Source organism: Cricetulus griseus (genome assembly GCF_003668045.3).
Source record: "Cricetulus griseus strain 17A/GY chromosome 1 unlocalized genomic scaffold, alternate assembly CriGri-PICRH-1.0 chr1_1, whole genome shotgun sequence".
Lineage (NCBI taxonomy): Eukaryota > Metazoa > Chordata > Mammalia > Rodentia > Cricetidae > Cricetulus > Cricetulus griseus.
In genome coordinates, this window is record NW_023276807.1 from 7,589,550 (window position 1) to 7,615,453 (window position 25,904).

Genomic DNA, 25,904 nt, shown 5'->3' on the forward strand with positions numbered 1-25,904 from the left:
AGTGGAGGTGGTCTTAAAATTGACCAATTAGGATTTTTTTCCATTCCTATAGTAATGAGGCAAAAAGGGAGGCTCAAGGAAAGACTAGGTCCAGAAGAATGTGTGTTGTGACTGGATTGGAGGAGAGTGGGACAGCAACCAAATGGCAAGGATCCATGCTGCACAGAACATGAGAAACAACTGTTGAGCCACCTCTGTACTGTGACAAGTGGAAGCTAGTAAAGGAATCTTGACATCACCTTGTATTCATACATGCAGAAGCAAAGAGAAGCTCCTTCCAAGAAACTAGAGGTTACAACTTAGAAGTAAAAAAATCAAGACTTCCCAAGAGGTAAAACAAATTGGTACGATTAACCTTCCATTTAAAGAAAAAAAGAAGTTATCTATAAACACAAGACTAAAATGTTTTAGCATAACCCAGACTCCATGCAGACCTGTGCATGATCCCACAGAAGATGGGATCAGCATCTTAATGACAGAATGGTCACTTAGCAACAAAAAGAGCACTCTGAAAATAAAGATCTGTGTCTCTTCAGATACTATACTCCTATGATTGAAAAGTCAAGGAATTTTGCATTGAGGACATTTATTATGACATTGTGTGTGATGGGGAAAATCTGGAGGAAGTAGAAATTCAGTACCCCATTAAATTACTTTTGTTCCATCTCATCTATAGTTCTTGAGACCCCTTCACACACTAGCTATTGTAGCTGACACTAGGGAAATAGTGGCCATCCAATGGTAAGAAACAGAAGTTAAATGGAGAAACAGAAAGAGGTAATTACGAGCACACAGGGGATAAGCAGAGAAGGATTAGGGAGTTCTTCTGATGAATATTTCATATCTGTGTGGTCAGGGCAAGACAAAATTCTCAGTGAAGTGTAGGTGCCAATCTATGGTACAAGCAGTTTCCTAATCATGAATGAAAAGCACAAAGACAGAGCCCTTGAGCTGGGTGCCTTCTAGGCAACCAGGCCAGTCTGGCAGGAGCTCAGAGATCGAAGAACAGAGTAGAAAGACAGGAAAATGCCAGGACATGCCAAGTCTGGGGCCAGAAGAAGATTTTAGATGTATCCTGAGAGTAATGAGCTCCTGAGCAGAGGCACATATACTTGGATTAATTATTGCAAAGGGTAATTTTGGCTGCTATCAGTATTTGAGCTACTAGGAAGTGCTCCTCATTAAGAGGGACATGAGTATGGGAGGGAGTCAGATTAGTGAGTTTGGATACTGTTGCTCCAACATAGTATGATGCTGGCCTGGAGAGTATTGATATGGGTGTTGGTCAAAGACGAATTCACAGTTTTAGTTAAACCAACTTGATATTGAGTGGGTTATTTTTGAAATGGAGAACAACAGGAAGAGATGCAGCAAATACCAATCAGAAGGTTCTTGAACAATATCACTCTGCTTAACATATTGATAACATGTTTACCAAAAGAAATGGTAGGCAATATCTATAGACTACTATAGAAGAGCCATGACTTCCTGAAGTTGTGATGTCAGACTAGTTCTGAATCACTTCAATATTCACTACTATCTGATTTTATTGCACCTTGAATGAATCATAAGAATGAAACTATAAATCCAGATAATGGTAAATAAAGGCATAAGATGTCTCATAAAAAAAGGCCAGATACCAATAAGGACAGACAGCATAATTAGACTGTTGTTACAGGATCATGTAGATAACAAGACATAATTAAAATACAAACAGAAGTTACTTTTATAGTTCAACTGTAAAAAAAAAAAAAAGACTCTAGATGGAGTGGAGTGGTACACACCTGTAATCACAGCACTTGGGAGGAGGAGGCAGGAGGATCAGGATCTCCATATCAACCTCAGTCATAGGTTCAAGGCAAACCTAGGATACATGACATTGATCTCAAAATAACAAACAATAAAACCCTCAGGTAATCATCACTTTATGGGCAGAAGATTGTCTCCAGTGAAGAAGGTAGACAATATTAAGATAGGGGATGTTTATGGCTTCATAGTAGCATAAAAAGACACATGTAGATCAATAGAATAAAACAGAAGACTCAGATGTAAATACACACACACACACACACACACACACACACACACACACACACACACACACACACACACACGCACCACAGCTACCTCATTTTTGACAGAGATGTTGACAGTATAAAATGAAAATAGAGAGCATCATGAACAAATGGTGCTGGGCAAAACTGAACATTTGTTCATTGAATAATGAATGTAGATCTTGATCTTTTACCATTTATGAACATGAACATAAAATGGATCAAAGACCTTAAAGTGAAACCTGAGACTCTGCATCTGCTAAGGAGATGGGAGGGGAACACTTCAACACATGGGTATGGGCATGCACTTTCTGAATGGGACTTTAGTTGCTGAAGAAGTAGCCAACACTAGACAGAATTTCACACAAGCAAATAATCCAGTGAAAAGACAGTCTGTAGCATAGGATTCAGAGCTACAGTATACAAAGAACTCAAAACACTAAATAGCAAACAAACAGAACCACAATTGATTTAAAAAAAAAAAAGGCTAGTGAAAGGAACAGACTGTTCTCAAATGATCAAAGTAATTCCAATGAAAACTGCATTGGGATTCTATCTTAAACCAGTCAGAATGGCACTCATTCTGTTAAAAACAAACAACACACAAATGTTGGCCCTGTGAGCATGAGGTCTGAAGGGAACCCTTGTAAACTGCTGGGTAATTGTGAACTGCCCACTCCCTATGACAATCAGCAAGAGGTTTCCTCAAATCACTTAACAAACCCAGCAAGTGATCCAGCTAAGTCACTCCTATGCATTCCCCGAAGAACCCCATGTTTGCAAGAAGCATTTGCACATAGGTGTTTAATGGAACAGGATTCACACTAGCTGATGAGACATGTGCAAGATGGACTCTTTTTTCATTAGATAGAAAATTATTTTACATGTCAATCTCAGGTCCCTCTCCCTCCCCTCCTCCTCTGCCTCCCAATTAATACCCTACCTATCCCATACCCTTTCTGCTCCCCATAGGGTGAGGCCTTCCATAGGGGATCTTCAAAGTCTGTCTTATTCTTTGGGATAAGGCCTAGGCCAACCCCCTTGTGTCTAGGCTCAAGGAGTATCCCTCTATGTGGATTGGGCTCCCAAAGTCCATTCCTATGCTAGGGATAAGTACTGATCCACTACAAGAGACCCCATAGATTCCCAAGGGGGTATAGCTTAGTGGTAGAGCATTTGACTGCAAGACAGACTCTACAAGTTTGTTCCCAGACAAAGCAGACCATGTTTAAGTCTTTGATTGTCTGCACCCCAGCAGCATTTCCTGGCCGTTGGCTATTTCAGTTCACATCTAATGCTAAGGCTTAAATTTATCTTAGTGAGAGTCTGAAGAAAATAAAAGATAAGAAAATTCATTTCTATCCCTGATAAGTTGGAGTACATGTCTCTGTTTTCATTTGTCACAACCCAAAAGTTCAGACACTAAACTTGAAACAAACAAGCAGAGACGATGGAAAACAAGAATAGTGGTATCAATTCCCAGATCTGAAGAATAACAGAGCAGTTTTAAAAATTATTTTGTTTGTATGGTTGTCTTGCCCACATGAATGTCTGAGCACCAAGTGTGCACAGTGCTCACAGAGGCCAGATGCAGGCTTTGGATGGCCAGGATTCTGAGTTTCAGAGTGGCAAGCTGTCATGTGGATGCAGTGAACCAAACTGGGTTCTATGTAGAGCACCCAGCACTCTTAACCACTGAGCCATCTCTCCAGCCTCTTGTTTGTTTGTGGGTTTTTTCTTTGGGGGGGGTGGAGTATTGTTTTTCCTTCTAGTATCTTCATACTTGAACTAAAGAAGCCAGAGTCGGGAGATTCCCACGGATAGAGACAAAGAACTAATAATGGTCTGCTTTATCTGGACAAGAGACTTAGAAAGAATCCACCTAGCAAGGAAGCGAAGTTTCAAATAATAACTGCTCAATTCCAGCCAAACAGCACAGAAGAAACCGTGGTCTTACTCCGGGAGGTCTGACTAGACCTTCTAGAGTCTGCCCTCACAATAGTTCTGGGGCATGGGAAAGGAGGCAATGGCAATGAGGACTCCTGCATGGCAATGAGTCCTCCCCAGTCAGTGAAGCCCATTTGGAGAACATGAATTAAACTGGTATACTCCAGTCCCAGTCTTTAACCGAGAAAAGGAAGGAAGGTACAAATCCCCTGTGCTGTGCAAGACACGAACTATGACTACAGAGAGCCTGTCATCAAATTATTTCACTAAAATTAAGGTGGCAAATTTTATATGGTACATTCTTCACAAATGAAATAATTGCTCTTATTTTTAATCCTTCCTCCCCAATGTTATAAAGTAAAAGCAAACTAAAATATTGACTGAGCTGCATAAATACTGCTAAACAAACAGGCAGAAATGGAATGATCTGCTCAGACAGATATTTGCTGGTAGGCCTAGGCACCACGTGCTAAAACCCCAAATATAATATTGACTGATCTGTTGACACAGAGTGTGAACTGGGTCTCTTTAAAGCAGTTGGGAGTCCAGTTTGAAATGTGTGGTGCATGAGCTATTAAAAAGGGGGAAACACATGAGACTTATCATCAATTCAAAGGAAAACATAATGTATAAAATCTGCTCAGAGCAAAATGTGAAATAACGGGATTTGAAATGTTGGAGTATGTGCTAATATGCTGCCATGGTGTCTCCATCTCCCACAGCACGTGTGTTTATTCTATCCCCTCTTCTTTCAGTTTACTCAGAGTGCTCAATGAAAGGGAACACAAGAATAATTAGAATATAAAAGTGGTTATATTCATTGATCTTTATCCCTAGCTAAAGGAAACTGCCTCATTTTAGTGAGAGTAAGGAACGTCTTCATTTAGGCAACTAATTACTGCCAGAGGGCCGGGACATAGTGCAATGTTAGAGCTCTTGCTTAGCATGCACCCAGAGCCTTTGTATGTATTTATCTTTTTAATTGCATGCTGGAAAAAGCACTAATTTTCATCAGTGTTAATTTGGCTGTCAAATAAATTCCCACTCACCTGGAGTGCATGAACATCCCACACACCCTTAAGTATAACCAGGTACAAAGTCACAGAACTGATGAAGTCCCTTTGTTTTGGATTTTTGTTTGTTGGTTTTGACTTCATGGGGCTGTGAAAGACCACATGCACACTCAATGGAAACCAGACTTGGAATAGCGATCTTTTCTGAGCTGCATGGCCTAATTTTCTCTCAGGATCTACTGATACTCAGCCTCCCATGCAGGAGAAAGAGCCAAGACAGTTGCTATGTTTTTAAGCTCTTCTGTTCCATAGATCAGATTTATCATTCAACTTATGATATTTTCAGTTTAACATTAGCTGATTGGGACCTAGCTCATTATAAATTGAGCATCTGCAACAGAAACAAAATATCAATCTACATGACAAATCTCAGACTAGGTTATAAACTGGCATGTCACGGTGGCCTGCAAGCCCACATTGCTTAGTCTATGGAGTAGTTCCAAAACTGAGCTCGTCTTTGGACATGGATAGATTTCTTACTGAAATTTCCTATGTGTCTGTCTCAAAAAAAATCATCAGGATTGGGCTCTTGCTCTGTCACACACCCCATGTTAATTTCTGCAACATGTCAACCACCAAAAACCAAGCAGTGATACTCGTTAGCCAGATTAGGGTTCAGCAGGTTCTGCAGATCATCTGCCCCCTTTTCCCACCCCTCCCATCCTGAAGTGAACAAAAACTTCCATTAAGTGTCACCAGGGATGAATTTCATCTAAACTAATGTTTGAGAACACCAAGCATCAGAAACTACTACGGCTATGATAGAGACCAGAGCCAGGTAAACCTTTCCATTTTTCTTTCTGCTTACATTTCAGCCACAGCAATGGGAATGAACCTTAGACTCTGATATCCCATGATTAATCAGATAGACTTCGACCTCCTTGAACATTTAAGTGAAGGTTTGGCTGCTCAGAGCTTCAGGGTACCTTTGTCCAGACTCTATCAATGGTCACTGCAGGTTCAGGGTACAACAGAGAGCTGCCGAAGTTCACTTCCATGAGAGGAGGGGACTTATGAGGTGAACAGACAGTTTGGCAACCTCTGCTGCATGCAAGGCAGCTGAATCCTTATCTGATCATGGAGCCAGGGCTGGAAAGAGGGTTTGACTCATGCCCCTGTATAATTATTGGCTGCTTTCAATCCTTCCTTCAATCTCAGACTATGATTTACAGTCCAAGAAATTGTAAAATAAAATTAGATCAACTCTTCACATCATATGTTAGTTCATAAGAAGTTGGGCCCAATGAATTAAGCATCTGTGAAATGAGTCAAAATTTTTTTCAGTAGATTCTTCCAATATCCATAACTAGAAATTTAGTCTTTTAATCAGAAACTTGGTAATCGTCTTCATAGAATCAAAAACCGTTGAATATGGAATATATGAACATAAAAGATAAGCATGTGTACTTAACACACACACACAGAGAGAGAGAGAGAGATGCTTCTTCATGGACTCCCCTGCATTCAACACTGATAGAAGGTTTCCTCTCTGGCAAAAGGACATGTCCCCTAGGGTCAGAGACACAGATGCCTAGGAGGTTGCTTTCAGCAATTTGATAGAGACAAAAATTGAAAGCATTTGTCCCCTAATAACAGGGAACTCTTCTGTCCCCCACACAGAGGTGTTTGGGAAGTAGTATTCTTTGAGAAGTAACAGGGGAGAATGGGAATAACAAGTAATACTGACTAATCAGCTCACAGGGAACGTGAGCAGGCGCCTTGGGGGCTAGGCTCTCTCCAAGATCCTACTGCTCAAGTCGGTGCTGGGTAGGAGACTCGCAGGTGAAGCTCTCCTGTGTGCCAAGGGTGCTGAGCCTACACAACAGACACTTTAAAATGCACAGTTTCATTGTTGCCCCTCTTTTATAACATAATGGCACGGTATAGCCCTCTAATACATTCCTAAATATATTTCAATGAATATTCAATGACAACCAGAGACATCCCCAGGTACTCTCAGTGCTGACTCCTTTGGTGGCATAAAAACTCACAGTTTTTCCAGAAATTTTAACATACAGGCATACACAAGAGCATGGATGATAGATAATCTTTATGATGACTGGATATTTGACTGGATTATATTATTTGACTGGATTTAAAATCACCTAGGAAAAACACTCTGGGTACTCTGGGCATATCTGTGAGTGCTTGAGCAGTGCTGAGTTAATCTTACTCAGAAGGCAAAAACCCAGCCTGAATATGAATGACACTATCCAATGGGCTGGGGTCCTAGAATGATTAAAGGGGGAGAAAGGAGAAAGCAAGTTCACTACTAGCATTTATCTCTCTGCTTCCTGTGGACGTTATATGACTAGCCATCTCACCACCATGCATTCCCTATCCCTGCCATACCCCACAAACCATGACCCAAAATAAGCCCTGTGCCACGGAATAATGGGAGTATATAATTTGTTTTTATTTGGTGGAGGCTTACAGTTACGAGATCATCTTGAGTTTCAGGCAAGACTGCAGTATAGACTCTGGGGTTTTGGAAAGGGCTGTGGCATGAATGTTCAGTGATTGTGGAGACTTTCAGAGGTAGACTAGACACATTTTGAATTATGAGATAAACATGAGACTTTAGGAACCAGGTTGGGGAATATTATGAGTTGAAGTGATGTGTCTGTGTGTGAAGTTGCGAAAGGAGAGACTTTGGTTTTTTTAATCTTCATTTCCAGGTTGGCTATATTTAGAATCAACCAGGAGACACACCTCTGGGCATGTCTGTGAGGGCATTTCCAGAGAGGTGTCACTCGAGCGAAAGCCCATCCTGAATGTGAATGGCACTATCTCATGGGCTGGAGACCTGAACCGAATAAACCTGGGAAAGATGGGAAGGAGTAAGCCAGCTGAGTAGCAGTGTTCACATCCCAGGCTTTCTGACAGTGGATGAAGTGTGACCAGACACCTCGAGCTCTCCATTTGCCTCCCCTACCATTAAAGACTGTCACCCCCAAACAAAGAGTGTAAAGAAGCCTTTTCCTCATTAACTTACTCTTGCCAGGAATTCTGTCACAGCCTTTAGGAAAGTAACTAAAAGAGCAGCTAAAAACATATCTTTGTGCAGGTACTGAATAATTTCATACCTTGATCTTGTACAAAGTAAACTAATTCCTTACTTTTAAACCTAAGCAAGCAAGCTGAGCTTACATCTGAAGGACAGAGGAGGTGTTACACAGAAACCCATAAACAAAGGAACACTGGCTTCTCTGTCAATCACAGGATTCACTTTTGACCTAGGGTAATTAATAGTTCTGAACTTTATATGAAATGTACCTGGACAGGGTGGCCACTTCCTGCTGATGGACATCATCTCATCATCTCAAATTACTCCAATCCACTCATGAGCCAGGGGTGGGGATGGATGGAAGTGCCATCCTCTGCTTTGGAAGATGGGCAGAATGTTCCATTAGCACACTCAGACACTCAGCATTTAGCAGAAGAGTATTGTTTCTGCGGGCATGCCGGGAACCATGCACAGTTCTCTTGGAGCCCAGTGCAGTGAAAACAAAATACATGAAAGACACCTTTAAGAAAGCCTGGTAATTAGAACTGGCTGAGTTGTGTCACACTGTAATTCTGCTCCAGGAAATAACAGCAATGACCCTGGACACATTGCAAAGTTTTCTGTATATATCCTATCTGGGTGTGAAATGTGCACCTCTTCAAGAGGAGAAGAGTCATGCACAGATGCCAGGGGAATTTCTCATATAGCCAGGTGGGAAATGAGATCCCTGCTGTTAAAACACAGAGTGCTGCTCTTGGACATGCTAAGTATTCTTACTTAGAAAAGTCCTGATCTCATGTTTCATGGGAGAAGCCCGAGTAGAGGTCATTCAACTTGTGGGGAACCTGTTGAGACATTTTTATAATCTCTAAGTCTCTCCTAGTGTTCTAGGCATCCTGCAGGGTGTTTTGCCTCCCCTCCCCTCCACACACCTTAGAAACACCATTTAACAAAATAATTTAAGAAGGGGCAGTTCAATGTCAAGAGATTCTTCCTAGGTGACAGGTTCCAATGTGGAAGCATTATTTAGGTGGAATTAGAGTTCAGATGTCCTTAAGTTCCAGCTACCCTTTCTGAAAAAGCCCTTTGCACAGTTTAGCTAAGGGAAGGAGCATGGCACTGGACTGGCAGTGACAAGGACTTGCGTGTGCTTTAACATGGCCAATAGTCCAGTGATTTTCACTCTATTGCCTTGGAGTAGAGGCTAAATCCTAGGCCTTGTCTCTCTTTCAGCCCATGTGTTAGTAAATGATTGATGCTGATTTGGGTTTCGTTGTTTGTGTCCTGCTGTCCTTAAAAATTATACAAGTTTTTTCCAAGGAGGTTACCCCACCCTTGCAACCACCTTGGGTGGGAACTTTATTTTATGGTTGGATTTTATTCCTTTAGGAGGCTGGTTGCTAAACAAAGTGACAAGTTACTTAAAATAAATAGATGGAAGTATAGGAAAGGAATCCACAATTGCCAGTAATTGCCATCTAATTTCACTTTTCAATTAAGTGGTTGCTAACGCTCTACAACAGTCACCACTTATTTACAGGACAGGGGAAATAATTGTACTCTAGTGGCTCCTGTGGAGCCCAGGGAGTGGAATGTGGTGGTTTGAAAGAGAATGGCTGGGCCCCATAGACACATATGTATGAATTCGTGGTCCTCAGTTGGAGGAACTGTTTGGGAATGATTAGGAGGTGTGGTAGTCTTATTAGAGAAGCTATGTGCCTCATCATTCCAGTTAGCTGTCTCTCTAGCTGTCTCTCTCTCTGCCCAGTGGTTGTTATCTCAATATGTAAGCTCTCAATACTGCTCCATAGTGGCCATGTCTGTCTACCTGCAGCCATGCCACCCTCCTCCCCAACATGATGGTCACGAACTCACCCTCTGAAACTGTAAGACTTCCATTGAACGTTTTCTTTTGTAAGTTACCTTGGTCATGGTGTTTCTTCACAGTAATGGAAAAGTAACTAATACACAGGCTAAACTAAGAAACTGCACCACCTGCGAAATTCCTCTGTTTTTTAAACTGCTTACAATCTCACCCTTTCATTAGCTCTGCCTCCTCCCTCTTTCTGATTACCTGGGTGGTGATCTGCACACCCAAGTGTCTTCCCATTTGCCTGCAGCTGCAGACTATGGGGGCTCCCTTGAGTGCCTGGCTGAACATAGGTGTTTTCAGGCCCAATGGAGGATCTCAAGGCTCCACTGTCACCACAGTTGTTATTCATCATTAAATTAATAGTCAACCCCATTGACTCACTTGATGGACAAACACAAAACTGGGGTTTTGCCAATTTTGTGTATTTGTCCTGAGATCTAGGAACTATCATGGTCTGCTGCCTTGATCGGCCTCAAACAAAAGCCTGAAGCATCATGAGTCATTCCTGCAGAGGAAACAAAGTCCTGAAGCACAAAGATAACCTATCTGATCAGCCAACTCTCCAGCAAAACAATCAATACTCTTGGATGGCCTTAGAGTAGTGGTTCTCAACCTGTGGGTTGCAACCCATGTAGCAAACCTCTATCTACCCCCCCCCAAATTTTACATTATATTATGATTCATAAAAGCAGCGACATTATAGTTATAAAGTGGCAACAAAAATAACTTTATGATGGGGGATGACTGCAACATGAGGGAACTGTATCAAACGGCTGCAGCATTAGGAAGGTTGAGAAGCACTGTGTTTGTACATGAATGAGTATCAGCAGGAACACAACACAAGATAAAAGAAACACTCTTCTGAGGAACAGAATAGATTACAGTTGTGAAATAACTAAAAAAAATAAAAATAATGGAAGTTCTGGTTTTAACTGTACACATTGTAACAAGTAAAAAACAAGAGGTCTGTGTCCTAGGGCCTGTGTGCTGAACCTCCATGGAGGTTGTGGCCAGTATCTCAGTCATACATAAATGGCCAGATAGAGGGTACCCTAAGCTGAGAAGAAGGTCAGCCTGGACAGCAGAACACAGATACCTGGGGCCAGGGCTGTTTCACACAGACAGAATGTGTTCTGATTTCTTTGAAGCTGTGAATCACTGAGCAGCCATGAGCATCATCTTCCACATCTTCCTGAACAGAGTTAGGAAAGATAGGTGTTGTTCCACTAAGAATGTAGCCCACAATTTATGCTATCAACATATTCTTGCCAAGTATGAATACCAGGAGGAAAAATCAGCTGGAAAAGACGAAAGCTCAATTCACTGCTGCACATGGGCTATCTCATCTACTGGAAGTCGAGGCAGAAAGATCAGTAGTCCTATGCCATCCTAGGATACAAGACCCTGTCTCAAAACATCATAGAAACTAAACCTTTCCACCCCCAGTATTCTCTCTCTATGGGACCATCAACAGTCTATCCTGTGTGTGTGGGGGGAGTAATGAGGTCCCACACTTCCATGAAGCCCTATAGGCACTAATGGTTGTTGCAAGGAGAAAGTCGTATTACTTTTGGTATAGCCACTGGTAAGTGTTTCTTTCTAAGGGGTAACCCTCAACTGATGCTCATCTGTGTCTGAGCCACCACAATTGTATGCAGTGGGGCACACACACTGGGTAGCAAGAGTTCATCAAGAGTATGGAGAGGAAAAGGGAAAACAATGGGAGAACACACACACACACACACACACACACACACATATATGTTTATATATTATAATTATAGCTATATAATATATATTGTATTATACTGTATATTATCATATTTACATATTAGGTAATATGTTATTATGTAATATATATTGATGCATTATACATTAACATATTATATTTTATGTGTTATATATGTTATACAGTGTACTTCCACTGCTTGTGCATAATTGACTTATCCATGGATACGTGTGACAGCTCTGGGTTACCAGGGAAGCATCAGAGCAGTGTCAAAGACACAGCTTGCTTCCACAGAGAGGGCACACCTTGCCTGTGAGAGGTCCCATATTCAGGGCCTGGTTTGGCCTCCACCTATTATGCCTGGCTGCTCAGCCTTCAGTTTCCAAGGAGGAACTAGTAACAACAATGGGTGTGCATTGCCTTTCTTTTCCATGGCAAACTAAGCAAAAGCAGACAGACCATTTTCTTTATTTTCACTTATGCAACGTTGGAAACTGAAATATGTATGACTTGGATAGAAGCCTATTTATAACACCAACAGCAGGAGGCCTGAACATCTAAATAACTGAACAACTTGCCTCGGAACAAATGGACCAAACAGACTTTTGCAGTGTGCCGTTATGCTTTGGGAAGGGAGAAAGGTATCTGTTCTCATTGGGGCTAGCCACACTTTTGAGGTCTTTAAGACAGCAAGTTTGAAGCATGACAACTCTGACCTCAGGACAGCTGAATGAAGAAGTTGTCATTATCAGTGGCTTACTGATAATGACAGTGAAATAACAGAGGTGAGTGAGGGCAATCATGTGACTTCAGACTCCCAACTAGTTAAGTGGCTGGGCTGGGATTCTGGGAACTAGAGTTTAGGTGACCACTCAAGTATGTTCAAGAGTAGAATGCATGTTATAAGCAAGTGGAAAGGCAAAGATATTTGAGAGTGAAACGGCAAATAAATAATATATGTGTCAGAACAGTACGTTCAAACCATGGGTGTCATACAGGGTGTTTTGTTACCTTAATTACTGTAGGTGAGTGTGGAGAAACAAAGGGGTTTTCTAACTATTATTCACATACTTAATAATTATTTATTGACTCCTTACTACATGTCAGATACAATTCCAGACAGTTAAGTCAAATAGGCATAGTCCCTTCCTTCACAAAGACCACATCTTAATGCATGTCACTTGTGTGTGGTTAGGTTCCCAAATGTACATGGTGATCTAACATTAAGTAGGCATGTATTCAATAAAAAAAGACTATTTAGAATTTTTCACATGTAAATATCTATTAGAATCTATATAGTAGCCCATGTTTCTCTGACGTGTGATTCCTTAACATATTGAATATGTTCAGAATCCTCACTCTTATCTATGGGACATATTCAAAGATCCTCAGTAGATATCGGAAACCAGAAATAGTACTGAAACCTATGTGTATATTATGTTTTGCATACACAATCATACTGATGATAAATTTGAGCTTGTAAGACAGACACAGTATGAGTTGAGCAACAATTGCTACTGATAAATAAAATAGCTACAGTAACCTAGTTAGTTTGGTACAAATTTTCTCTCTTTTATTATGATTATTTTTGTCCTAATTTTGTGTGTGTGTGTGCGGGCGTGCGCATGTGCGTGTGCGTGTGCGTGTGCGTGTGCGTGTGCGTGTGTGTGTTTGGATATGTGCTTATGAGCACTGCTACCTCAGGAGCTGGAGTTACAGGTGGTTGTAAGCCTTCTGACATTAATACTGATTGAGAACAGAGCCTGGTTCTATGTAAGAGCAGTAAGTGCTCTTAACCACTGAGCCATCTCTCCAACCCCAAGCATTATCTCTTGAAAGAAACAGGACTATTGAAATTAATGAAATGATTCCTCCTGACCATGATGAGTGACTATAGGTAAATGATACTTTGGGAAGTAACTCATAGATAAGGGAGGATTATTGTACCTCAAAACATAAATATTCTACCTTCTCTACACCACCACTATCACCACAACAAAAGGACTCACTAAGACTCCAAAATTCTAGACTCATGTTCCAATTTTGATGCTGCTACTGGGTTCTGTCTCCTTCTTTCCATCCCACTGAACTTAGAGGGGTTGCTAAGAACTGGTATTACAAGGGACTCTAGGCCACAAGCTGCTTCTCTGAATTATTTTAATTGGTTCTAACAATCACCCTGTGAGGGACACAGATGGAATTACCACTATAGCCTGATTTTATGATGGTGGTCTAACCTGGACAAAAGAGATAAGAAGGGTCAAGCATGAGACTCAAGGACAGCTCTTTGTCTCCAAGGAAAGAACGAGTAGATCAGGTCCACGAAGACACTCTGGAGACTACAGGTGGGCCTGTAATACAGTTGACCTTCAAAGTTTCTGGACATTTGTTCTACAATCCCCCTTCAGGTAGCATAGTCTCTTACACATATTGGTATAATATTTACATAGAACCTACACACATGCTTACTGCAAACTTACAGACTTACATTGCACACTTAAGTCTAGATGACTTATAACACATGAGCAATCTAAGTGCCATTTAATAGCTATACTATAGCATGATAATAACAAGAAAAATATCCATTCATAATCCAGTGTTTGGTATATAGATCCAATATATCTCTAATGCTTCTGATGCGTTATTGGTCGAATGCACAGAAGCAGGCCCCACAGAAACGTGGCCTACCTGTATTTCAATACTTTTTTTTTTTCTTCCAGGAAATGATGAGGTAACACTACGCAGAGATGAAGAACTAGCTATGGCCCCAGGTCAACCTTGTCAGCTGGTCTGTCTGGAGCAAAGTAGTTAAGTTCCCTTGACCTCATGTTTTCTTCTGTGTTTTGAAATTTGGGATGACATTCTTGCATTACTATGAGGATTACGTAACATGGAGAGCATCTAAGGAAGCATGTGGCCAAAGAGCTGGCGGGACTAATGTCTTCTCCTTCTTAGCTATTATTGCCTTGAGAAAGAAACTGTGAGCATCTCATCCATTACTCCCCTCCCTGGTGATGGGGCAAGAGAAGACAATGCTTGTCTCATGACAGTGTTCAGGTTTCCAGCCTGCAGATCCTGAGAAGCAAGCTCAGGAATTGGGAGTAGCAGAATTATCAGTGGCTAAGACATAGAAATATGAAAGTGCAACTATTTCACTGTCCGGTGGTGACCTGAGGAACTTTACATGAAGAGGTAAATCTTGGCAGGGCTTGGTAACACATGGCTCGTAATCCCGCACTCTGGAGGCAGAGGCAGGAGACTCAATCAAGAATTCTTTGTTTCTATAGAAAAGTCAAGGACAGCCCGAACTACACAAAACTCAAAAGGCAAAAGCAACAGCCAGGGAAAACTTTTACACATCTCAAAGGTGCTTTCCTATGGAGCTCAGACCCAGCTCCTTGTTAATGCTAGACATAAATAAATAAATAAATAAATACAGAATAAGTTATATACCAACAAGCTACACGCCCCCTAAGCCTTCAATATGTGTTTCTAAATACAATTATGTGTTTCAATACTTCTCTCTCTTTTCCATGTAAGCCTTTGTACACCAAAATGAAGAAATAATATGGTGTTCCTCTGTCAAGTATGAATCACTCACGTGGAGAGCTTGTAGAGAATGACTGTGTCTGTCTGTGGGATGAGTGGAGAGGTGGAAGAAAATAAAGATGTCTTCAAACAAGGAATGAACTTTATACATCAAGATGAGAAAGCCCATGATGAACAATGCATGGAATTATTGCAGGAAGTACCTCAATTATGACTCATTACTTTAAAAAGACATAATTGCAAGTAAGTAACCTGCAATTGAGCAGGCATCATTCACAGTGACAACCCACCCATGTCCACACATCACTTTCAGATAATAAACACACACCTCTCCTGGCTTCAGTTTCTTTTGCTTTGTTAGAAGCTAAACAGGAGCTGTCTCCGACTCTTTTACTAGCTTTCGAGATCCCACTCCCCATACTGGGTCGCCTTGCTTGGCCTTAATACATTGGGAGGTGCTTCATCTTACTGCAACTTGATATGCCATGATTTGTGATATCTGCCCTTTCCTAAACAGAAACAAGGAGGAGTGGATTGGAGGGTGGGAATAGAGGGGGGTGGGGTGGGAAATGACCTGGGAGGAGGGGAGGGAGGGAACTGCAGTGGGGATGTAAAATAAATAAACAAATTCATTTTTAAAAAGCTTTGTTGTACAGAATCTTCTCACATTGTCCATATAGAAATATTAAGCATAGAGACTAATCCCGACTTTGAGTAGTCAAATGAGAGACCCAAGGAAGTGAAGACTCACCAGAGATCTAAGGCAAGAATGAAACATAGAACTGGAATGCCCTATCTCTAAGGTATTTAAGGACATATAGTCCTTGAATACTTCAACTCCTGACTGAGCTAGGACTCTTCTGTACAAGCAAGAAAATACAGATAATAAAATAAAGTGAGCGGGGCTGGAGAGATGGCTCAGAGGTTAAGAGCACCGACTGCTCTTCCAAAGGTCTTGAGTTCAATTCCCAGCAACCACATGGTGGCTCACAACCATCTATTATGAGATCTGGTGTCCTCTTCTGATGTGCAGATACATATGGAAGCAGAATGTTGTATACATAATAAATAAATAAAATCTTTAAAAAAATAAAGTCGGCATAACCACACTTTCATAGCCTGATAGCTTTAAAATGAGGAAGGTAATTTTTTCCTTGCAAAGGAGAAGCCATTGCAATCTAGCCATAGACCTTAAATAATGTATGAAAACCTTTCTTTGAAGGCAAAGTGGCTTAGGGGATGAAGACATGTGCAGCCTGAAGATGTAAATCTAATAACCTGTGTATAACCTTAGAACTCACTTAAAGGTAGATGGAGAGAAGAAACACCGCAATATCATCCTCTGAACCCTGCACATGTACCATGCACCTTGATACAACAATATAAATATCACACACACACACACTACATTTTAAAAAGCATTTCTTTAAAAAGTCTCATACAAACTAGCACTATAGTATTGAACAGTATAAATGTAAATATATCCTCCTCTCAGAACAAATTATAGTATAAATGTCTGGTTACCTGGGTCAGCATAGAAGATAATGTCTAGGAAACCAGACATAAGGAAAGAAACCCAAGCAAGAGGCATCAGTAGGCTTTTAGGCCACGGTGAGCCAAGGGAGTTCCAGACAGGACTTCATGCATGTCCTCTGTGCTGGGACCTGATATTGTAACACCTACATGAGAAGAGGTAGTAAGACTTAAACCCCTGGAGGAAGGGCCTTGAATAAATTCCTGAATCTCAAGGAACTGCTTTGTCCTAAATAAATAAATAAGAGGGGGGGGAAGATGCTTGTAGCCAGGGAAAAAGGAAAGGAAACTGGCCAATTCTATTTGGCACCAGGTCAGGAAGAAACTCACCTGTGATAGAAATAGAATTCCAGGTCGGTCCTCGTCACACACCACTCAGTTCACACAGGAAAGCCAAGCTGTGAAACAAATGCTAAAACTCATCACTGAAAGGAAACACTAAGGACCATTTTTTGTAAGAATGAGCTGTAAGGTCCATAGGCTCAGCCAAACCAGTATCTCTTAGTGAGACTAAGTAAAAAAAAAAAAAAAAAAAAAAATAGGAGTCCATGTAAGATATTAACATCCAAAAGGGAACCTTAGGAGATGTAGTAAATGTAAGAATGTACAACACAAAGTTAGAAAAAAAATATGAATGCTGATGGGAACTATAAAATGACTATGGAAGGAAAGTAAGCAATTGCTATAATAAGTATAATTAAGTAAAGCAGCATGAATAAAAGGCAGATAGACTTGCAAAGGGCACAAAAATGTTGAAAGGAGAATTCAGTGAAGATTTAAAGTCTTCTGAGAAGGCTAACTACAAATTAGAAGCATATTGTAGGCAGTATGGTAAATTGGAAACAAAGAGATTTGATGAAGTAGAAAATAAGTAACAGAGAAAGGAAAAGAGATAGAAAACAATTAAGAAAAGGGCACATAACAAATACTATGGGAGAAGAATCACATAAATGTTTCTGGACACAAGGAGACAAGAGTCAATTATCAGAAATAACCAGAGACCAAAAAAAAAAAAAAAGACATGAAAAAGTCAAATTAATTCCATAGGGCTGTGGGGTAACACAATAGCCCTTAGGATAAAAGAGGGCAGAAAGCAATGATATCATATGTTGTAATTAAAATAATGCCAAGCCCTATACTCAGTTTAATTTTCATTGCAGAGTATAATCAAATTAATGACATTTTCAAAGGGCTGGGACAGAACTCAGTGGCAGAGCACTTGCCTAGAATGTAAGATGCCCTGGGTAAAAACCCTACCACCAAGAAAAAAAGGTTTGAATAAGGCTAAAGACCAAGGCTGCCCCTGAAGTATCCACTGAAGAATATATGTGAGGACAAGGGGAATAATCTAAAAGGAAGATCTAGAAGTAACCATGACAAAAAGTGATGAACATGTCTACAAATCTAAATCAACACTACACATAGAAAGCCTTTGTGGATCGATTTAAACTTGGAAATAGGCTTTTAAATGTATGAGCTCAAGCATATTCAGGAATACGCTAATAATGCCAATGGAAACAGCAAATGCTATGTCTGATGGGGGGGAGGGAAGGGAAGGGAAGGGAAGGGAAGGGAAGGGAAGGGAAGGGAGGGAAAGGGGAAGAAGCAGTTATGCGTTAGATAAATAAGAAAATTGCTGCTGCGAAGTCAAAATATTGGAAGAAAAGAAAAATAAAGACATCAAGTAGAAACATAGACTAAAACGTGCCCCAATAAATCATTACAATAAATGTAGTAATATTCTTTTTTTAAACTGCAGAGATTTCAAATTTTAAAGAAAAATACAGCTTTATGTGCTTTAATGAGACACACCTAAATAAAAATGATGCATCTAATTTTCTAGTAAGATATAGGAAAGGATGTATCTGAGAAATATTGATGTGGCAACAGGGACAAGAGAAAAAGGATGTGCAAAATCCAGTTCTATTTTGAGTTACAGCAATGCTACCAAAAATCCAAATAGGAGCCACAAAGAAAGCTATAAAGGAAGGACCAAGAAGATGTAACAATATTGAATCAATACACACCTGAGAACATGGGCTCAAAACAGATAAGATAAAAGTTGACAAAATTAGCCATAGACCCTCTTAGTGGTAGGTTTTATACGGGCCAGAAGCTGATAAACAAGCCCAAACCCAATAATCGTATTGAAGAGTCTAATGCCATGATTAGAAACTTGATCAAGTGTCTGTGTGAGTGTATACATATGGCACTGAATACTTTTACTTTTTCCATCTTTTACACAGAAAATTCAAATTCTGATATTAAAATAGCCTCACCATAGTCCACACAGAACAAAACAACTGAGACTATAATAAAACCACTAGCACAGTTTTCTGATCAGAATGCAATCAATGCTGTATAATTAAAAATAGATAAATAAATAAAACACAGCCCTTGGACTGGAGAGATGGTGCAGCAGTTAAGAACACTTTGTTGCTCTCTTAGAGGACCTGAGTTCAATCCCCAGCACCTGCATAGTGGTTAAAAAGCCACCTGTAAGTCCTTTTCCAGGAGATATAGTGCCCTCTTCTGACCTCCACAGGCACCAAACACTCACATGGTACACATACATTCATGCAGACAAAAACATTCACACATAAAATAAAATTAATAAATCTAAGAAAAAACAAAAGAAATCTTGAAATAAACGCAGCCTCAATATGTTTATCGGTATGATTTTTTCTACAATTCTTTGAGGGGGTGGAGACAGGGTTTCTCTGTCTAGGCTGGAACTCACCCAGTAGACCAAGCTGGTCTCAAACTCACAGAGATCCCGCTGCCTCTGTCTCCCAGAGCTCTGTGTTATTTTTTATTCTCAATAAAGATTATTCGTACACAGTTGAAGCATCCTGAATTGGTCTTGTTTGTGACTCACTTTAAATGGTACAATATGCCTTGGCTTTGAAAAGAACGGGCTCAAGAGAACACTTGAGAATGATTCAGAAAAAAAACGGATTGTTTAGCAGTCCCAGGAGCTGAGTAGAGCACAGAAGTTATTTTGCCCGTTTTATTGAGTATTTTTAGCACAAATACATGTCAATTTTGGAGCTCAGATGGTCTCAAAAAACACATATATTTGATATGCATTTAAAACAACAGTAATTGTGTTTCCCATTCTTGGTGACTTTAGTGAACTAGTTACTCTTGGGAGGTGAAAATTGATCTACTATTGAAAAATAAAATCTACAATTGATGCTCTAAGCTTTAAGCTTTCAGTTTAATAACTAAATAAATATTGAGTAGGAAAGCCACAAAATTATTTTTTTAAAAAGCTGTAAAATTAGAAACCAACAAGAATTTTTTTAAAAAAATACAAGAGAAAAAAATAATTTACTTTGGTCAAGATGAAGAAAGACATGGGTAAACTTATTAGTAATAAAAGGGGTATGTGAACATACCCCTTTTTAAGGAAAAGATTTTTAAGATCTCTGAAAAAGTTTTTCTATTTCAGTAAATTAAAATTTCAAATGACATAAAAAATATAAATGATCAAAACAGACTCAAAGAGACACAGATAAACCTGATAGCACTATGACTGTGCATATTAAAATAACTGAATCATCCCAACTTTGTCCCTGTGGCAGAACCACCAAATTCACCTGATTTTAAAGGTAAGGTGGGTTTTTTGTTGTTGTTTGTTATTTTTTATTTTTATTTTTATCTTTTTTATTTTTTTAATTTTTTTTAATTTTTTCGTTTTTAGAGAAAGGTTTTCCTTGTGTAGCTTTGAAGCCTGTCCTGGAACTAGCTCTTGTAGAGCAGGCTGGTCTGGAACTCAGAGATCCTCCTGCCTCTGTCTCCCAAGTATTGGGATTAAAGGCCTGAGCCACCACCACCTGGCTCTACAGGTGAGCTTTTACAGGCCTACAAAGACAACATGTTTGTGTGTGAGAGAGAAAGTGTGTGTGTGTGTGTGTGTGTGTGTGTTGTATTTATAATACTTCTTAGGGCTTCACCTTCAGAAGAACTAAGTTCCCTACTAATGGTAAATAAAATTATCCTCATTAAAGTTGAGAAACGGTAAGGCTTTTCAATCGACAAAAACAAACCAAAAAAAAAAAAACTGTTCTTATTTTAAAAGTCAAAACACTGTGCCTGTACAGTCCTGACATTATTCTTGATGGCGTATGAATTAGTGTTTAGAAAGAAATGAAAAAGCTACTGCATTCTCTTTTCAGACCCAAACCACATGGGTAACCCTGAGCATAGATGATGCTTCCAAGGTAAATAGAGTCTGAATCATTCTTTTGGCTTTCTTAAGTCACAGCACAAGCCAGCAGGCACATGGTATGTAAAAAATAAGATACAAAGACAGTGAACTTCACCTCAGCCATCCTCAGATGGTACATAAGCTTCAGACAGACTAGACAAAGAATAAGGCAAGTGTAGGAAGACATTTTTTTTTTCAGAGAGAAAAATCTCTCTGTAATTCAGGAAGCTACACAACTTTTGAATCTCATATTTCAAACTCATGGCCACCTGGAGCCCAGAACAGACACCTTCATGGGCCAAATGTTTTGCCTTTCCCTCAAAATAGTAATAATAACAGCAACAATAGTTGTGATAACAATAATAACCTGTTTTCCAAACAGCAAGATGGAGAGAAATAGAAAATGCTGTGCCCTCACCTCCAGCTGCGGGGCCAAGAAAATAAAAAGGCCAAGGGTTAGCAGGGATACCAGGTAGGAGAAGCAAATAGACCAACCCCCTTCAAGCCCCCTGTGCAGTAAAAGAGCACACAGAGAACCATGGAACAAAAAAGGGAATAGGGTTACTGTAAAGATGAGACCCAGTGCTCTGTCCCTGAACCTTGAGCAGAAGTAGCATATAGTCATGTTCACTCAGGTTAGAGCAAGCACAGCCCCCAAAGGCACAGCTCAAGAGGGGAGCCAGCAGGTCAGACCACTGGAAGGCTCACCATGAAACTGTGTTAGGCTTCTCCCTCTGTATTCCTCATATTGTCAGCTTAGAGCTCTAACCCTACATGCAAGGTTCAGCAGGCCAAGTATGTTGGTTTTACTGTACCAAAGAAAAAAAATCAATGCATTATGAGATTAACCTGTACCGTGAGGCCCTATTAGGAATGGGCACATGTGAGGATCTAGAGGAAAGGGAAGGAAGTGCTTCACCTCAAGCTGGGCTAAACTCACTATGCTCTTTTGTACACTCTATTAAACTGCTTTGCATATACACATCATCATTGGTTCCATCATAAAGCTTGCAGGAAATTTTATAACTACATCCATAGCCAAATAAATAGGGAGTGGATTCCCGCCCACCCCCAATAATCAGATGAAGCAATGAGAAGATAAGTTGAATTATGCATTTTACAAATGAAAGAAAGAAACAAAGAAAGAAAGAAAAGCAAAAGGCCAAGAGTACTTTCTGACTCGTGAGAGTACTTCCAAATCCTGATGCGGTGTAATCTAGATAGCCATTCTAAGTTCACCACTTGTGTTTAAACCACCTACAAATGTTAGTGAGTGCAACCTGTTCATCCTTGTTTAGATTAATCACTGGTAATGGTTCTCCCTGTTCTCTGTAGCAGGTAAGTTCTGGAACACCAAGTACCTGCATTAAACTGCTCCAAACAGAAATATGTTTCTATATGAGTTGGCATTTGTGTTGCTTCATTAACCTCATATCCTCATGTGTGCTGGACTCATATCTTTCCCATGGCAGCTTGGGCCATGTAGGTTGCCCCAAAACACATACATGCTTTACTATTATAAAGACTGCAAATAAATAAAGCCATAGCATACTAACATTAATCAGACCCAAACTTAATGAACTCATTTATAAGCAGTTAGAATTGACATTTGAAACATCGAAGCTATGAGGTTACAAAGCTAATGTTTTTCTAGTTCCATTTTGCTATGAATATTTTGGTTTTAGTGATGGATAAACTATAAGCTATATTCAATACATAAAGTGTAAACATTTAATAAGAAGCCCCACAGTTTCTGTTTCACAACTTCTTTCTCTGGCCTGTGAAAGTGTTCTGCAGTACCAGGGAAGACTTGTTCAAAGCCAGAGAGAGAGTTAAGGGTCTAGGGGAAGGATTCTAGAGACTTGGAAGTATCTAGGAGGGAGATGAGCATATCTGGGTATTTTTGCATCCCTCCAGAAGCAGCCAAAGAGGACTGGGTTATAAAATAGGAATAACATAGCGAAAGACTTCAACCTACATCTTTTTTTTTTTTTTAAACTTGAAAACTCCATTTCCTGTCCTGAGACCTATTTCCTTCACTTCACTTCAGGGAGTCAGCACCTGGCTACTTGCACCCCTCTCTGGAAAGGAGACAAGAACACCTGTGTTGTCCCCTCCTCACTGCCCCAGTGGCCACAGAAGTACAGAGTTCAAGAAAGGCAAAGGGGTTGGGAGAAGACAAGTGTGATGCATGATGACCATGGTCAAAGCCAGCTCTGTGAAGGCAGGAATAGTGGCACCTGAAATAGAAGCGGCCCAGGGAATTTGGTACACCGAGCTAAGACCATGGCTAACAGACACATAAAGGTGCCTTCGAACTTTGACTCACACAAGCATGGACACCTTTTAACCAAATACCACACAACTAGGATGACGATGTCCATTAAGATGAATAGAATACCACAGCTGGGTTGAAAAAGCACCAAAAGGCCACCCAAGAGAACAAGACAGAAGGCAAGAAGCACAGAGGTATCTTGGGACATTGGGAACAGGAACAGCACAGCCACTACAGCTGTTCTCAGGACTGTCACCACCTGCAAGCCTGCCTCACTGTTCCAGGAATGATGGACAAACCCTCACACCAGAACAAGCCTCCAGGGAGGATCCAAGGATGAGACATCAGGTCCTCCTGGCTGGAACGTGGCCCCTCCACCCATCTGCTAGGCTTCCTCATGTCTCAGCTCCCTCCTCTCCAAAGCAGGACCATCATATCTACCCAGGATGAAGGCTGTGAAAATGAGGGATAATGAATTTAAGTGCCCACTAGCGGCTGTTATTAGTGTAATTAATCTGATTAAAATAATCAGGAGTGAAGAACAGAAGAGGGTGTTAGAGGAGAAAAGCAGTAATGGAAGATGGCACAAAGGCACCCCTCCACCAGCTCTGATTCAGGCAGAGAGGGAGGTACCCAGAGCCAATCTACCTGTCAACATTTGGTACATCCGACTTTGTGGTTCATAGTGTGAACTTTCCAGCTTTGGTTTCCACCTCTCTGGAGTGAGAGTGTTCACACCCGCACTCCCTACCAGGCAGGGGTGCTATGAAGGGTATGTGAAGAGGACCACATCTCCAGCTATTATTAGAGGCCATGAACCTATGTGGCTGTTTGCTTGATAGGGAAGTCTATGTTCCTCCTACCATCGCTCAGATGGGATTAAAACACTCAGCCAGTGAATCAGGCTGGAGCCAGCAATTCTAGACTACAAAGTCATTACATAGTACACAACACCTTTGCTTACCACCATTAGAGACTAATGGATTTAATCTAACCTGGGAAGTCCATTTCAGGCTGAGCTTGCAAGTTCCATAGAGTTGGAAATCATCCACTTGCTTGGACCACCCCTTTTCCTTTCATGCCTTTCATTTCTCTCTAGGATGCTGTTTCTAGGTAACAGCTCCCACTGACCAGACCAGACTCTGGTCATCCTTGAAACCAGTCTGTGTGATGTGATCCCTGCATCCCTCCATAGCCATATTGCATTTGGTATAATTCTCTGCTCATAGAGCATTTCCTGGGTTCCAATCACTAGTGCTTCCTTTAAATGAGTTCCCTAAAATGGCAGGGACATATGCAAAACTACATCCGGCAAGGTGAATGCATAAAACATAGAGAACACCATGCTCTTTTAACCTTACAATTTTTGAACAGAGCAGCAACAGTTAATATACTTTAATTCGGAGTAAAACTGAGTGTGCATGATGATGGAGTGGGCAGGTGAACAGAGATGAGAAAACGGGTGTTGAGTTGTTCACTTTCAACTTAAGAATTGGGGGTGGTGGGGCAAGTGGGTTAATTATTTGTGAATATCTGATCTCACTGGCTTCAGTTACCTCTAAAGAACGGGCTTTCTAGAGAGTGACAGGTCCAGAGAGAAGGAACAGAGCACTGGTAGTGCAGCTGTATGCACTCAAGTGTCCACCGACCCAGTCTAAGTACTTCATCAGTCGGGGACAAGGGGGAGGGTCTGTGTCTGGCCAAGGCATCCTCTTCCTTTCAACATCTTGCCCAGGGCCTCTTCTGTCCTCTCTACTTGCAAACGATATGCAATTCACCCTGTCCTCTGCCTCCCTCAGCACACAGGTCTCACTCAACCTCGGCACACAGCTGTCAAACTTGAAGTTCCAAGCTGAAGTCAGCAGTGAGTCCCTATACCAAAGGCTATTCTTCCCGGGGCTTTCCAAGGCCAGCGTCGAATTAAGAACAGGAGACCTTTCAACCCACAGAAACTAATCTATCTGACCAAGGCTGCCCTGGTACAGAAGGAGGTGGCCACTACTATCTGAGACCAACTACTTGCCTACTTGGCGGATTACCCACCAGGAGCCCCAGCACGATCGTCCCCACCCCCACCCACGGGTACAGCTCGCTTACCAATCTTGGCCAACGAAGCCAGTAGGATCCACAGAGTGATCTCGAAAGGGATTTGCACGTGGGGGTAGTCTAGGGTGAACACGGGCAACCGACTTTCCTCGAACGGCGTCGTTCCCGGGGCCACCACGCTGGCGGGGCTTGGCGGATTGGAGCTGGCACCCCTGGCCCTGGGTGCATCCAGCAGGGTCTCAGCCAGCGCGCCTGCCGGCACTGCCACCTGCAGAAATAGTAGCAGCAGCAAAAGCCGAGACGATGGCGCCCGCACGCTGCACTCAGTGCCCGAGGGTCCCATGGGGTCGGCGACTCGGGGCGCAGTCAGCAAGGTGTAGGGATCTGGGCTCCCTTAGCGCATCGCGCGCGGACAGCACCACCAACTCAACGGGACAGCGAAAGAGTACCACGCCACCGCCGCCACAGGGCCCGGTCCCTGCAGCCAGCCAGCTCGGTCTTGGCTGCGAGGGGCTGTGAGTGGCCGCGAGCGGAGCGCGCAGCGACAGGAGGCCACCGCGCGGTCCCTTGGCCGCGCTCAGCCGCCCTCCGCCGCCGGCTGCCCT

General features: G+C 41.4%; 1 protein-coding gene across 1 annotated transcript in view; it reads right to left on the bottom strand.

The window, feature by feature from the left end:
• The window catches only part of Slc9a2 (solute carrier family 9 member A2), a 78,186-nt gene extending 52,544 nt beyond the window's left edge, over positions 1–25,642 (bottom strand). The window contains exon 1 of the mRNA XM_027386747.2: positions 25,351–25,642. Within this exon, the coding sequence (XP_027242548.1) occupies positions 25,351–25,642 (292 nt within the window). The remainder of the gene's footprint in view (positions 1–25,350) is intronic.
• Between the last annotated feature and the right edge of the window lie 262 nt (positions 25,643–25,904).